Raw genomic sequence first — 14,830 nt, forward strand, 5'->3', positions numbered from 1 at the left:
ATATATCTTCTATTTTATTAATTTTCAAACTTAGATATTTGTTATGAGCTGAGCAGTCACTAAAGGATACAGTTTAAAAAGAGAATCAAGTAAGATGCCTACTCCTCAAAGTAGCCCCAGTTGAGAAGACAACAAAATTACTATTTACCTACTCAAGGTAAATGAGGACTATCTTAAAATATCTCTCCTAGCTCTGTCAGAGGAGCCCAAGAAGGCAATTTTCTTTTATAAAAAATTGATTGTGTTAAAAATTTCAGTGAATTAAAAATAAGCATCTTTCTTACTCTCCCCAAAATGATGTTCACATTAAATTTTATTTAGATGTTGCTTTTGATAAGTAATTAATCGTTAAAGTGTTGTACTTGATCACTGCAAAAATAATGCATCAAGATTCTTGTAAATCTTTCTTTCACTCTTCTTCCATAGCTATGGATATGCCCAGTCACAAGTTTGTTAGTACTGGGGTTTGAATCAGGTACTTATGCTTGCTAGGCAAGAGCTCTACTAATTCAGCCACTCTACCAGCCCAGTCACAGGGTTTTGAGGGACTTTCCCCTTCATGACTGTTGTCTAGAGCTTCCTTCCAATGTTTTGAAGAATTTATGGATGAGTATTATAGAAAACCACTAATTCTATGTTCTCTGTGTGATGGTTCTGGGGTCTGCTCTCGGTGGCCTGTGAGTTGCTTTTCCAGCAGTCCCGATGGATTGCCCTGAGCATCCATCTTCTCTCTCTTTCCCTTTAACAATTGCATGAACTTAAAAGACAGCTAATCCTCCTTGGTAGTGCAATCTGTGACTGAAAAAAAAGAGAGCAAAATTGACCTGTCTAGACAGGAAGTAAACAGGCTTAACTGTTAGCATGGCATTGTAGAACTAACTGGATATTGAGTAGGAAGTGATGAGATGTGTATATATTCTCTTTTTGGTATATGCTCATTGTCCTGTTTTATAACCAAACATATTCACATACGTCTCATTTCTTCATTTCATTTGTAATTCTTTTCTTTCTATTGTGATCTATAATTCACATAGCACAAAAATCCCTCTTTTAAAGTGGGTACAGCCTACACTATCCCAGAACATTTTCCTTACCTGCCAATGAAAACCTGCAGACATTTCTGCCTCTATTTTCATCAAGCTTCAAATTATCTCTCTGTCTCTCTCTCTGTCTCTGTCTCTCTCTGTCTCTCTGTCTCTGTCTCTCTCTGTCTCTCTGTCTCTGTCTCTGACTCTGTCTCTCTGTCTGTCTCTCTCTCTGTCTGTCTCTGTCTCTGTCTGTCTGTCTGTCTCTCTCTCTCAGTGCTGGTAATGGAGCTTGAACTCAGATCCTCAAAAATCTCACTTGGCTTTTTTCACTCAAGGCTAGCATTCTACCACTTGAGCCACACCTCCAGTTTTGGCATTTTTTTGCTGATGAACTGGAAGTAAGAGTCTCATGGATTTTTTTTTTTGCCAATCCTGGGGCTTGAACTCAGGGCCTGGGCACTGTCCCAGAGCTTCTTTTGCTCAAGGGTAACACTCTACCACTTGAACCACAGCACCACTTCCTGCTTTTTTCTGTTTATGTTGTACTGAGGAATCAAACCCAGGGCTTCATGCATGCTAGGCAAGCACTGTACCACTGAGCCTCATTCCCAGCTTTCTCATGGACTTTTATATCTGGGCTTACTTCCAGCTACAATCCTCAGATCTTAGCTTCCTAAGTAGACAGGATTAAAGGAGTGAACTACCAGTTAAATTATTTTTATCAAGAACTTTAGGACATAATATTTGGGGTAATGTATTCCACCCTTATTCATACATGTGCAACTTATAAGTCTTCTCTTCCAAATTAACAAATGTTATCATTCTGAGACTCCTTCCTGCCTTCCTGCCTTCCTGCCTTCCTTCCTTCCTTCCTTCCTTCCTTCCTTCCTTCCTTCCTTCCTTCCTTCCTTTCTTTCTTCTTTCCTTCCTTCCCTCCTTCCTTACTCGCTCCCTCCCTCCCTTGCTCCATTCTTCCCTCCCTCTCTCCCTTTCTTCCCTCTCTCCTTTTCTCCCTCCCTCTCTTCCTCCTTCCTTCCATCCTTCCTTCCTCCTTCTTTCTTTCTTTCTTCCTTTCCTTTCTTCCTTTCTCTCTCTTCCTTGCTTGCTTCTTTCTTTCATTCTTCCTTGCTTCTTTTCTTTCTCTCTCTTCCTTTCTTCCTTTCACTCTTTCTTTCTCTTTTTCTCTCTTTCTTTCTTTCTCTCTTTCTCCCTTCCTCCCTCCCTCTCTCCCTCCCTCTCTCTCTTCCTTTCTTCCTTTCACTCTTTCTTTCTCTTTTTCTCTCTTTCTCTCTTTCTTTCTTTCTCTCTTTCTCCCTTCCTCCCTCCTTCTCTCCCTCCCTCCCTCCCTCCCTCCCTTCCTCCCTCCCTTCCTTCCTTCCTTCCTTCCTTCCTTCCTTCCTTCCTTCCTTCCTTCCTTCCTTCCTTCCTTCCTTCCTTCCTTCCTTCCTTCTTGTCCTGGGGCTTGAATTCAGGGCCTGGGCACTGTCCCTGAGCTTCTTTTGCTCAAGGCTAGCTAGCACTCTACCACTTGAGCCACAGTGCCACTTCTGCCATTCTCTGTTTATATGGTACTGAGGAATAGAACCCAAGGCTTCATGCATGCTAGGCAAGCACTCTACCACTAAGCCATATTCCCAGCCCTTTTCTGATGCAAATCTTAAAAAAAATTATATTATCTTTAAGTAGTTGTACAAAGAAGTTCCCATTCTACAAAACAGTATATGAATGCAAGGTATCTGACAACATTGTCACCCATCTGATGCAAATCTAAATTAAAAATTTTTTAATGATATTAGAAATTGTGCTAGGCAAATGCTTGAGCTCCAGCCCACAAGTGTCCTCTTAAAAACCCATATGGAATGTTACTTCTAATCCTTTCAAAAGAAAACACATACGTGGGCATAACATAAAGCAAAATGTAGTAATAATCTTTGAAAGATAAACTTTGGGGATGGCTTTCATTTTCAGCATTTTTACCAGGAAAGTCTTCTCTTCCCTTTGTGTCTTGGCATTTGGAGTCTGTGATTACAAGGATCACCTTTTCTTCCCCTACAGATGTGTGAATCGCTGGCATTCTCAGTTTTCTCACGACATGGTCATATTTCTGTATGTCTTTCAGAATGCAGCTCTTCAGCATCTGTTTATTCGGAAGTCCTTCCGGCCTTTTAAGTGTTTGCAGTGTGGGAAGGCCTTCCGTGAAAAGGACAAACTGGACCAACACTTGCGCTTCCATGGGCGGGAGGGTAACTGCCCGTTGACCTGTGATCTGTGTAACAAGGGCTTCATCAGCAGCGCTTCTCTGGAGAGCCACATGAAGCTCCATTCAGACCAGAAGACTTACTCTTGCATTTTTTGCCCAGAATCCTTTGATCGCCTTGATTTGTTGAAAGATCATGTGGCCATTCATATCAATGATGGCTATTTCACCTGCCCAACTTGTAAGAAACGGTTCCCAGATTTTATCCAGGTGAGTGTCCACTAACCAAGATTCTTGTCTACTTCCTTCTTTTGCTAAAAGAAACTTCGATTTTTGGAAAATTGAGACTGCCTACCACCTACATTTCCACTTCTTCAATCAAACTACTTTTGACAATCTTATGATCCATAATTGTTCAAATCAGACCTTGTCTTCTAAATATCTAAGCTACATTTCAAGTAATAAACACTCAGATGTGGTTATAATTTTTTAAGCCTGCCTTAATACTTGTCAATATCCATTGTTGACGAAATGTGATATCGAATCTGTAGAAGACAAACTCCCATTCCTGGGCTATAAGCATCTCCCTGGTTTCCTGTCTTGCGTTACTAAGGTCATACATTTTGGAAGGAAGCAAGAGAAAGGTGGTGTATAATATGCTTTTGTATGTGCTTCCTGGTAGTATATTCTTTGTTAGACAAAAATGGGTCAAGATAATTTCCATAGTAGCCATGATTTCATTTTATATATTAGTGAATTATCAAATCTCAGTATCTCATAAAAATACTTTTAAAAGGACAGTTACTAAAGCAAAAGCATAATAGATTTAATCATAGTATTGCTAGTATTAAAAGTCTTGAGAATTTCCTCATTTCATATAGTTAGAAGATTGCTAAGGCAGAATTTGATGGCAAAGAATTGTCAAAATAATGGAGCAAAATGCTTTATAAAATTAACTTCCATTCATAGTGCTTTTCTTTTTTCTCTTCCTCTCATCGTTTTTCTTTCTTTTTCTCAATTTTTTTCTCTCCCTCCCTCCCTCCCTCCTTTCCTTCCTTCCTTCCTTCCTTCCTCTCTCTCTGTCTCTCTATCTCTCTGTCTCTCTCTCTCTCTCTCTTTCTCTCTCTCTCTCTCTTTCTTTTCTGTGCTGGGATGGAACCCATTGCTAACACATGCTGTACTGGGCTATATTCTGTCCCCACAGTTGTTTTTAATTTAACGTGTCTAGCTAAGAGCATTCAAAAGATACATATATGTGTGTATTATGTATGTATAAGTACATATATTATGTAGGCATACATATGGATATATGTTATTTATAATAAATATATATGATATATACATATATATATATCATGTGGTAGAAATTGAACATAGGCCAAAGCTATATCCTATTATTCTTTTATTATCTAAAAGCAAAGAGAATATGTCCTGAAGCAAGGAGAAAAACACTTGTATTGTAATCATAAATGGGTAATGTTTCCCATGTCACCTAATTCATATTTTTAATTCTTCAAACTTAATTTTTCTTTCTAGTGCTGGGATTGAACCAGGGCCTCATGTTTGCTAGGTAATTGCTCTACAACAAAGCTCTACATCCCCAATCCTAGAGTGATTTTATGGAAAGATATAAAAAGAAATTCTTTTCTTGTAGATAATGTTTGCCAAGATTTATTTAAACACCAAACAATCCTGCTTTTCATCTTAAACAAAAAGGAAGCGAGATTTGGACACCAAGTGATCAGGACATCTCAACAAACATTTTTCTTTTTTCTGTTATTCGTCTGGGAGGTTCAGAGTTGTAGGGCTTTCTGGCAACTTGTTTAATTCAGGGCAAGGACAGTAGGCATTTGAGGCTAAGTCATCACATTTAATTGGATGACAGGGCCATGTTGATGGAAATCCATGCTAATGCATTGGCGCCCTCTAGTGTTGGGAGTCGCTAGCTGCCTTTGGTTCTTTTTGCTGCCTGAGGGCCTGAGTTTCCCCTGGTCTTTACTGCCAGGTAAAAAAGCACGTTCGCAGCTTCCATTCAGAAAAGATCTACCAGTGTACAGAGTGTGACAAGGCCTTCTGCCGTCCTGATAAGCTGCGGCTCCACATGCTCCGGCATTCAGATCGTAAAGACTTCCTGTGTTCAACCTGTGGAAAACAGTTTAAGGTATGTATTGGTAGCCACTGGAATGGAGTTAGGCAGAGGATAAGTGCCTGCTCATTTAATATATGTATCACCATTTATGTTGAGCTGAATTGGGAAGCATTTTAGGCCTTTGATTTACTTAGAAAATTAATAGTAAGAAGTTACTTATTTCTCAAAATAATTAATTAAAATCCCTCAACTATTGAATTAATAATGCAGATCCTAATAATGCACAGAAATGGAGGGACAAAGGGTGAATAAATGCAGCAGTGGTACTCAGCAGACACTGTGTTGAAAATGAACTACACAACTTATGAGTGGGGACAGGAGAGAAAAGCTGGGAGAGAGCAAAGGAAGGGGTGACTTTATCCAAAAAGGAATGTATTCATTACAAAATAGTAACCTATATCATCTTTATAATAAAAGTTTAAAAGCAAAAACAAAAAAATAAAGAATGCAGATCCTAAAAGAATCTAATTATATACTAACTAGTACAACTAAGTTATTATTGAGGTGTTTCTAAAAGTCCAGTATATTTATTTACATTCAAACCAAGGGATGGATTTTATTTATTTGTTTGGTATTGTTAGTGAAGCTTGAATTCAGGGCATGGGCACTATCCTTAGTTTTCTCGCTCAAGGCTGGCACTCTACCATGCAAGCCACAGCTGATCCTGACTTTTGGTAGTTAGCTGGAGATAAGGGTCTCATCTTTTCTGCCTGAGCTGGCATCAAACTATGATCCTCATATCTCAGCCTTCTGAGTAGCTTGGATTACAAGTGAGATCCACCAAGCGCCCAGTTGCCAAGGGATTTATTTTGTTTTATTTTATTTTTTTTGTGTTGGTTTGTGGGGCTTGAACTCTGGGCCTGAGTGCTTGTCCCTCAGCTCTTCAGCTCAAGGCTAGTGCTCTACCACTTGAGCTACAGTGCCACTTCTGGTTTTTCTGGTGGTTTATTGGAGATAAGAGTTTCATGGACTTTCCTGACCGAGCTGGCTTTGAGCTGGCTTTGAATAGCGATCCTCAGATCTCAGCCTTCCTGAGTAGCTAGGATTACAGGTGTGAGCCACCAGCGCCTGGCTTGCTTTTATTGATGAGCTTTTATTAAGCATCTGAATATATAACTGAGGTAACCAGAGTCTCATCTAACAGGGATGGAAGATGTGAAGGGTGCTGAGACCACTTTGGAGAGTGGTAATGACTTCAAGCATTAAATGAAGTATAACACATATTTTGGCATGTTGGTACATACATATGATCCCAGTACTCAGGAGGCTGAGGAAAGAGAATCAAAAAGTTTGAGGCCAGCCTGGCTTACATAGTAAACCAAAAAAGCAGAAAAGGTAAAGAAAGTATCCAAAACCTGCCTGGACTTGAGAAACAACAAAAGAAAAGCCCATAGGAGACTCAGAGATGAGGGTTACATAAATAAATGTGAAAAATAATCATATGTTTCATTTGGAAATAAGGAGATTTCGCAAAAATGTCATTGAGAGACACTACTGAATATGACTGGCTTAATACTATCATAGATAATGGGAAAAATCAGAACTGGATCCTTAGGAGGGAAAAATGTGGGGGTATATCTATTTAGAATAACATTAAAAGCCAGATGCCAATGGCTCACACATTTAATCCTAGCTATTCAAGAGGCTGAGATCTCAGGATTGTGGTTCAAAGCCAGCCCTCGTAGTAAAGTCCATGAAATTCTTTTTTTTTTTTAAATTTAATTTTATTTTATTTGAGAACATACTGTACAGAGGGGCTACAATTACATGGGTAGGATAATGCATACATTTCTTACCAAGCATTGCAGCCTCCTCCTTTGTTTACCCTTCACCTCCCTTCCCAGCCTCCTCCCTCCCCCCACCCAATTATAAGTCCATGAAATTCTTATCTTCAGTTAAACACCAAAAAAGCTGGAGGTTGAGCTGTGGCTCAAAGTAGAGCACTAGCAGGACATAGAAAGTAATTTTTAATGCTCAAGTTTTATGGTTCATTTGTCATAAATTATTGTGGTGGTTTATATAGGATAATAGCATTATTTAAAGCTCTGTAAGCAACTCAAATGTGAAAAGTATAAGTAAGTCTGGATTTTTCTTGGTTTTATAATGAAGCTATTCTGTGTTAAGGATTGAACCTATGGCTTTATGCATGCTAAATACTGGCTCTACCACCAAATTTTAGGCTTAGCCCTATAAAAGAAAAGATTTTATATGAAAGGATCCCTGTCTTGTGATGTTAATTACTTGGGCAACCATCCATCCTATCCACTCAACACCCTTTGCTTATCAATTTTTTGCCCGATATTACTTTAACACCAAGAAAGGTGTTAAAAAATCAACTTCTATTTTCTCCTTTCTTTCACCCAATATATTGGTCAGGGTTCAATTAGGGAAGCAAAGTTACTTGCCAGAATAAGAGATTGTCTTAGAAGATTAAGTAAATGTCTGAAAGGAGAGGTTGGGTGTCAGAACATCCACCATTGAATCTTCTGAAGCAATGGCCTGGGCAGACAAGTGGGAACTCACCTGCAGGGCCGGCCCATGGACGGAAGCTGCCGTCATCCACAGAAGTCCATGTGGCTATGTCCGATGGCAAGCCTGAGTTGGACGGCAGGACTGGCAATCAGGAAGAGAGCTGTGGCTGAGATGGAAGGAGGATTTGGGGGAGGAACTGACCCCTCCAGTCTGGTGCTAGCTTCTCTTCTGGCTGATTCTAACTTGGAACAATACTGGGAAGAAGATTCTATCTAAATGTAGTTTGTCTGGCCATATTGATAGACCTCAAAACTACCACATACTTACAATGATTTTTTTTTTCAGACTATAGCTGGGGTAATTTTCTAGAGAACAAATCTGATGTCCTGGCTCTTGTAAAAAAAAAAATTCCTTAATAGGTCTTCATAAAGATAGATCCTCCAGTTCTCATCATTTAACAGACACTGCAAAACCTCGTTTCACTTTGCCTCTTTTTTCCCTCTTCCACTTTGCACTCTGGCTACACTCCAGTGCAGGGTACATTTCTCCTCCCTCTTGCCCAAGCTTGAAAGATGCTTTTAGATTCATATCATTTCACCTGGCAAGTATCACACTTCATCTGGGCATTTCTTGGTCTGTGAACTGAGTGCTTTTTTTTATTATTAATTTCCATAGTACCTTTTGCTTGATAACATGTATGTGCTGATAGCACTCATATATTAAATTTGTCTGTCCTCCTAACTATAAATTCCATGAGGCCAACAAAGATAGAAGATAGAGAGATGGAGATAGATAGATAGATAAGGTATTTTGACTTTAGAAAGCTAACACTTCTGTCGGAAAATAAACATTTAAAATTTTATTGAATTGGCATGTTGGTGCAACATGAAGATGAGGATGAGGCAGGAGGATCCGCACTGTGAGGTTAGCCCAGGCTACATGGTGAGAGCCTGCCTCCAAAATAAAATATTGATACTATAATAATGGATGATGTGCTATGAGAACAGTTAACTCTTACTTGGAGTATAAGGGAGCACTGATAGATTTTTGTTTTCAGTGGGAATTGAACCCAGAACCTCACAGATACTAGTTGAGTATTGTACTATTTAACTCTACTCCCAGCTCACAATAACGATTCCGAATTCACTAAAGGTTGAGGAAGAGTTTGCCAGCTAGGGAAAAGGAAAGGATGAGGAATGAAGATACCCCAAGAGAGGAAGCAGCAGGGACTGAAGCAGTAGCACATTCAGCAGATGAGATGGTGAGTGATGGAATGGGTGTGTAGGAAGAGGCCAGTGAGGAGATGACATCAGAGAGGTAAAGCCAGCTTGTTAGACTGATTAATTAGACATACAGTAAAGAGAGCCCAGGACCTTTTGAAGCTGGTCCTAAACCCAGGCTCACAAGCTTAAGGAGGTCCAGGCAGACAATTGAAGAAGAACTCATAGGACCTTGGGATGGATGAAAGAGTGAAAGGCAGAGTATGGAGAATTGAGATCTGTACTTTGGGAGGCTAGATGTCTGCGTACATCACTGATATTAAGAAGCTAGGTACAGGGGCTGGGAAGTTGGCTCAGTGGTAGAGCGCTTGCCTTGCATGCATGAGGCCCTGGGTTCAATTCCCAGCACCACATAAGCAAAAAAAAAAAAAAAAAAAAAAAAAAAGCCGGAAGTGGCGCTGTGGCTCAAGTGGTAGAGCACTAGCCTTGAGCTGAAAAGCTGAGGGACAGTGCCCAGGCCCAGAGTTCAGGCCCCACGACCAGACACACACACACACACACACACACACACACAAAAGAAGCTAGGTACAGGGGCTGGGAAGGTGACTTAAGTGGTAAAATGCTTGCCTTGCATGCATGAGGCCCTGGGTTCGATTCCTCAGCACCACATAAGCAAAAAAGAAAAAAGCCGGAAGTGGTGCTGTGGCTCAAGTGCTAGAGCGCTGGCCTTGAGCTGAAGAGCTGAGGGATAGCGCCCAAGCCCAGAGTTCAGGCCCCATGACCGGACCCAAAAATAAATAAATAAATAAGAAGCTAGGTACAAGCGTGAGGAGAAATGAGTAGAAGGTATGGAATCTGATTTGGGAGATGCTGGAGTGGAAAGGTCTTGTGGAGATTTGGCACCCAACAAATACATGCCCATTACTGTTTATCTGGTGTGTATTAATATGGTGCTTTGAGGTTTAAGAAATGATTCAGTTAGGGTGAATTGGTCTGTTTAATGAAAATAGAGGAAGAAAATTAGTGGATACTGGTGATCAGGAGAAAGTAGCAAGGCAATGGAACTTTATCACTGGATCTGCTGTAAAGAAGATTACTGTTACTTAGGGCACTGTCCTTAGCCCAGATTTTGCTGCAGACTGAGAAACTGAGCATCCCAGGAGTGAGAGGCCTAGTGGGACAGGGGAAAGAGTAGTTGTATCCATTGTAGCAGAGGCAGCTGAGAGGTGCCCTGCACTGGGACTTAGTACTCGGCATAGTAAGCACTGGAGCATTTGTTGAATGAATGTGCTGAAAACCTCAGTGGTTAAAGACAGTCCCTGCACCAAAAGTTGGGAAGAACTTCTTGCAGAAAGATTCAGTCATTACAAAACTGAAGCCGTTTGAAACTCCTTCCAAGAGCAGACAACCCCACTGGATAACGAAGTTGGCTTTTTTCTTTCTTAACAAAATTATTTTAAAGGTGGTATACAGAGAGTTTACAGTTTCCTAAGTCAGGTAACGAGAACATTTCTTTGGGGATAACGTCACTACTTCCTTTGCGCTCTCCCAGTTTCCTCCCTCTCATCCCCACCCTCAGTAGTATAGTTCATTTTCAGGATAGTGTCTAGTGAGTTCCACTGCTGCACTTGTTCACCCTCTGTCCTGCCATTTCTGTACCTCACCTGGCCCTCCCAAAGACAGATAAATAAACAAGACAAAAAGAAAATAGAAACAACAAAGAAAAAAGCTCTTGTTTCCATTTTCTAGAGTTCATCTTGATAAATACTATTTTCTATAATCAGAGGCACATAGGCAATGCGGCTTTGTGTTCTTCCCTAAGAGTATGCTCCTTTAGTGGCATTTTTAAAATTTTATTTTTATTCAGAATGACCTCTGCCTAATTTTCTCTCTGTGGACTTGCACTAGCATGGATTACTAGATAATCAAGGCAGCTAGATAATCCCAGCAATTTGTGAGGCTGAGGTGGGAGGATCACCTGAGCCCTGGATGGATTTTGGGGACAGTCACGGCAATGAAACAAGACCCCAGCTCCAAAAAAAAAAAGGTGCACCTGTGCCCTGGTCCACATGGTCCATGTACAGTGGATAGTGCAATTGCTGACTTGAATTTCTAAATCCATGAGGTGAGAAACTCAAATCCATTAGCTGATAGGTCTTTACTGAATTGCACTTGAGATTTCAAAGTGCCATGTCATTCAAATATGTGGGAATTGAGTATTGTACCCACGGCTTTGTAAATTCAATATTGCTGATCATTCTTTATCAGTTTATTGTGTAGTTGTTAATACCAAACTTACCAATGTACTCTTTGTGCTCCCTTATATAAAGCAGAGTCTTTCTTCTCAAAAAGCAGTCATTCATGTTTAATGATGGCAACCTACTAAAGGTACTTGTTAGTGATTCTCCTTTGTGCATGTGCGTGTGTGCGTGCATGCGTGCGTTCATGTGCGCGCGTGTGTGTGTGTGTGTGTATGTGCGCACCAGTCCTAGGGCTTTGAACTCGGCCTGGGTGCTGTCCTGAGCCTCTTTTGCTCAATGCTAGGCATTCTACCACTTGAGTCACAGCTCCACCGCATCTTTTTTGGTAGTTAATTGGAAATAAAGAGTTTCACAGGCTTTCTTGCCCCATGTGGCTTCGAACCAAGATCCTCATATCTCAGCCTGAGCAGCTAGGATTACAGGTGTGAGTCACTGGTGCCTGGCCTGTGATTCTACTTTTGACCCATCTGTGATATCCCACTACTGCAGCAACCAAATTAGTGGCTTGTGGTAACTACGCGTTTGTATTTCTCTAAAAACAATCATTCATTCCATTAAAATTATACTATACTCACCCTTACTTCATTTTCCAAAATTCTCTCCAAATAGCGGAAAGACAAACTACGGGAACACATGCAAAGAATGCATAATCCTGAAAGAGAAGCCAAGAAAGCCGATCGCATCAGCCGCTCCAAGACCTTCAAACCCCGCATCACATCCACAGACTATGACAGCTTCACATTCAAGTGCCGCCTGTGTATGATGGGCTTTCGGCGCAGAGGCATGCTGGTCAGTGCTGCTTCCCAGTCCACCTTCTTTCTCTTGGATATTGTGTTGTGTCTGTGAGTCTGTTTGTCAGTAGGTGTAGTCACTGGCTGGGGGAATAAACTGGCAAACAGTTCCCAGTCTGGAATTTCTGCTTCCTATTTCCCTTTGCCCTCCTGTGTCACTTTTTGGATTACCTGCTATGAGAAGGCTTTCTGTTGTGTGTTTCTGGGGATTGAACCCAGGGCCTTGTACCTGCTAAGCACATGCTCTACCACTGAATCCTCCCTGACCTCTCACTGTTCATTACCAGGTTTTTTTTTCCTTACGCTTCTCAATCTCTGTGGTCTTGTTCTGTTTTATTTCCCTCTTCTCTTTTGTGTTCCTTTGGAAGGGTGTGTGTGTGTGTGTGTGTGTGTGTGTGTGTGTGTGTGTGTGTGTGTGTGTGTGTGTGTGTGTGTGTGTGTGTGTGTGTGTGTGTGTGTGTGTGTGTGTGTGTGTGTGTGTGTGTGTGTGTGTGTGTTTGTGTGTGTGTTCGTGTGTTCGTGTGTTCGTGTGTGTGTGTGTGTGTTCGCGCACCAGTACTAGGGTTTGAACTCAGGGCTGCATGCACGTGGCTCTTTCACTCAAGGCTGGTGTTCTACCACTTGAGACATACCTCCAGCTCATTGTGTTCCTGATTATACTTGCTGGGGAGGGGGAATCTTTGCCTTCTCCCTGACTATCTGTGAATGCCAGTACCTCTTTTTTTCCAGTTAGGAAATGATGGTAGAAGGAAACTTCCCATCAAAACAGGATATGTGGTCCCAGGTTAGTGTAAACAGAATAAAGCCCATTTACTGCTCTTGACCTACTTTGACCACCTTATAGTTGCAAAATACATTTTAACTAAAAGCTAGGAAGGTAGAACAATATTTAAAATTCAGAGCCTTACTTTGTATTGTATTTATTCAGGAGAATTAACCAAAGAAAAGCCAGTATAGTCATATTTTCCCAGTAGTACTTCTGTCAGCCAGAGACTTTTGATGGGACCCTGGTGACCCAGCTTGATTTCAGTTGTTTGTGGAGTGAATTAATGTTACCTCCTGTTGACAGGAAGTGGTGTCACATGTGCCTGGAGGTGCTGATCCTAGGCAATGCTTTGCTGTGTGGGCTCTGCTTCAAAGCATTTCAGCTTCCAGTGCTCTTATCCTAGGCATTTGTTTACCTTCTCTAATGGGCCTTCTTTCTCATTCGTTCTTGTTTTTCCTTTAGGTAAATCACTTATCAAAGAGGCATCCAGACATGAAGATAGAAGAGGTGCCAGAGTTAACCCTACCTATCATAAAACCCAACCGTGATTATTTCTGTCAGTACTGTGATAAGGTAAAAGCAAAATACCCACTCTGGCGAGCCAAACTGTGGGAGCCCTGCTTAGAGACAGTTTGTTGGCATGCACAGATCCACAGTAGGATCTTACAGTTGCTCATAGCAGATGGCTCCTTGCCTCGCAGTAGTTTTCCATTCAGACAAAAAGCTAGACTTGCAACTGCATTTAAGCCCATTTCCCCTCCTTAAGAATTAGTTGATACAGCCAGTTGCCAGTGGCTCACGCCTGTAATCCTAGCTACTCAGGAGGCTGAGATTTGAGGATCACAGTTCAAAGCCAGCCTGGGCAGAAAATCTGTGAGACTTTTATCTCCAGTTAACCACCAGAAAACCAGAAGTAGCACTGTGGCTCAAGTGGTAGAGTACTAGCCTTGAACTGAATGCAGGGACAGCGCCCAGGCCCAGAGTTCAAGCCCCATGACTGACCAAAAAAAAAAAAAATGGATTTGGTTTTCTCATTATCTCTTTTCTCTGTGACTTCTGTTATAAAAGAAGAGACATTGATTACGAAGAGCTTATAATACAAATTCATTCTAAGTTCTTAAGGTCTAATGAGAGCATCTGTCAAATCTGTAGTAGATTTGGGATTTCTAGAAGATTGGGTGGGATGTGAAAAAGTTGTGGGGTTTTTTTGTTTTTTTTTTTTTGTTTTTTTGGGGGGTCCAGTGTGGGGCCTGAACTCTGGGCCTGGGCGCTGTCCCTCAGCTCTTCAGCTCAAGGCTAGCGCTCTACCACTTGAGCCACAGCGCCACTTCCAGCTTTTTTCTTTTTGTTTATGTAGTGCTAGGAATTGAACCCAGAGCCTCAGGCATGCAAGGCAAGCGTTCTACCACTGAGCCACCTTCCCAGCCCGTTTTTTTTTTAATACGATATTTGTTGTGAAAATAGTGTACAGAGGGATTACAGTTACATGAAGAAGGTAATGAATACATTTCCTATCATTCATTGTTACCTTCTCCTTTGTTTTCCCCCTACCGTCCCTTCCTTCCCCACCTCCCCAACTCCTCTCTCCCTCCCTCCCCCCACAAGTTGTAAAGTTTGCTTTCAACATAGTGTCTTGTACATTTCATTGTTACAATGGGTCAAGCTGTATCCCTATTTAAGCATTTTGGTGAAAAAGTTTTGTCATGCATACTCTACTTGGATGATTTCATTCTTCTTGTTCTTCTTGTACTTCTTCTTTTTGGTACACTTACAAATGAAAGAAAATACTGTTTGTTGTTTCTTTGTAATAACGTCCTTCTTTGGTAACATACCTCTGTTAGCTTAAAAGAAGCAGGTTTTTAGGTGCCACCTGTGGCTCAGGGTTGTAATCCTAGCTACTCAGGAGGCTGAGATCTGAGGATCCCAGTTCAAAGCCAGCCTGGGCA

At 41.2% G+C, this 14,830-nt stretch overlaps 1 protein-coding gene and 1 non-coding gene across 3 annotated transcripts in view; both read left to right on the forward strand.

Moving 5' to 3' along the window:
- Prdm10 (PR/SET domain 10) overlaps window positions 1-14,830 on the forward strand; it is a 113,075-nt gene that overhangs the window by 78,297 nt on the left and 19,948 nt on the right. For both annotated transcript variants that reach the window (XM_070038363.1, XM_070038364.1), the window contains exons 13-16: window positions 3,148-3,495; window positions 5,231-5,386; window positions 11,937-12,116; window positions 13,347-13,457. In XM_070038363.1, coding sequence (XP_069894464.1) covers window positions 3,148-3,495; window positions 5,231-5,386; window positions 11,937-12,116; window positions 13,347-13,457 — 795 coding nt within the window. The remainder of the gene's footprint in view (window positions 1-3,147; window positions 3,496-5,230; window positions 5,387-11,936; window positions 12,117-13,346; window positions 13,458-14,830) is intronic.
- Window positions 9,406-9,485, forward strand: Trnaa-ugc (transfer RNA alanine (anticodon UGC)). The gene has a single exon. It is a non-coding gene; the product is annotated as a tRNA-Ala (tRNA).

The sequence above is a fragment of the Dipodomys merriami genome, unplaced genomic scaffold (genome assembly GCF_024711535.1).
Source record: "Dipodomys merriami isolate MVZ:Mamm:240054 unplaced genomic scaffold, mDipMer1.0.p SCAF_29, whole genome shotgun sequence".
In the NCBI taxonomy this organism is placed as follows: Eukaryota; Metazoa; Chordata; class Mammalia; order Rodentia; family Heteromyidae; genus Dipodomys; species Dipodomys merriami.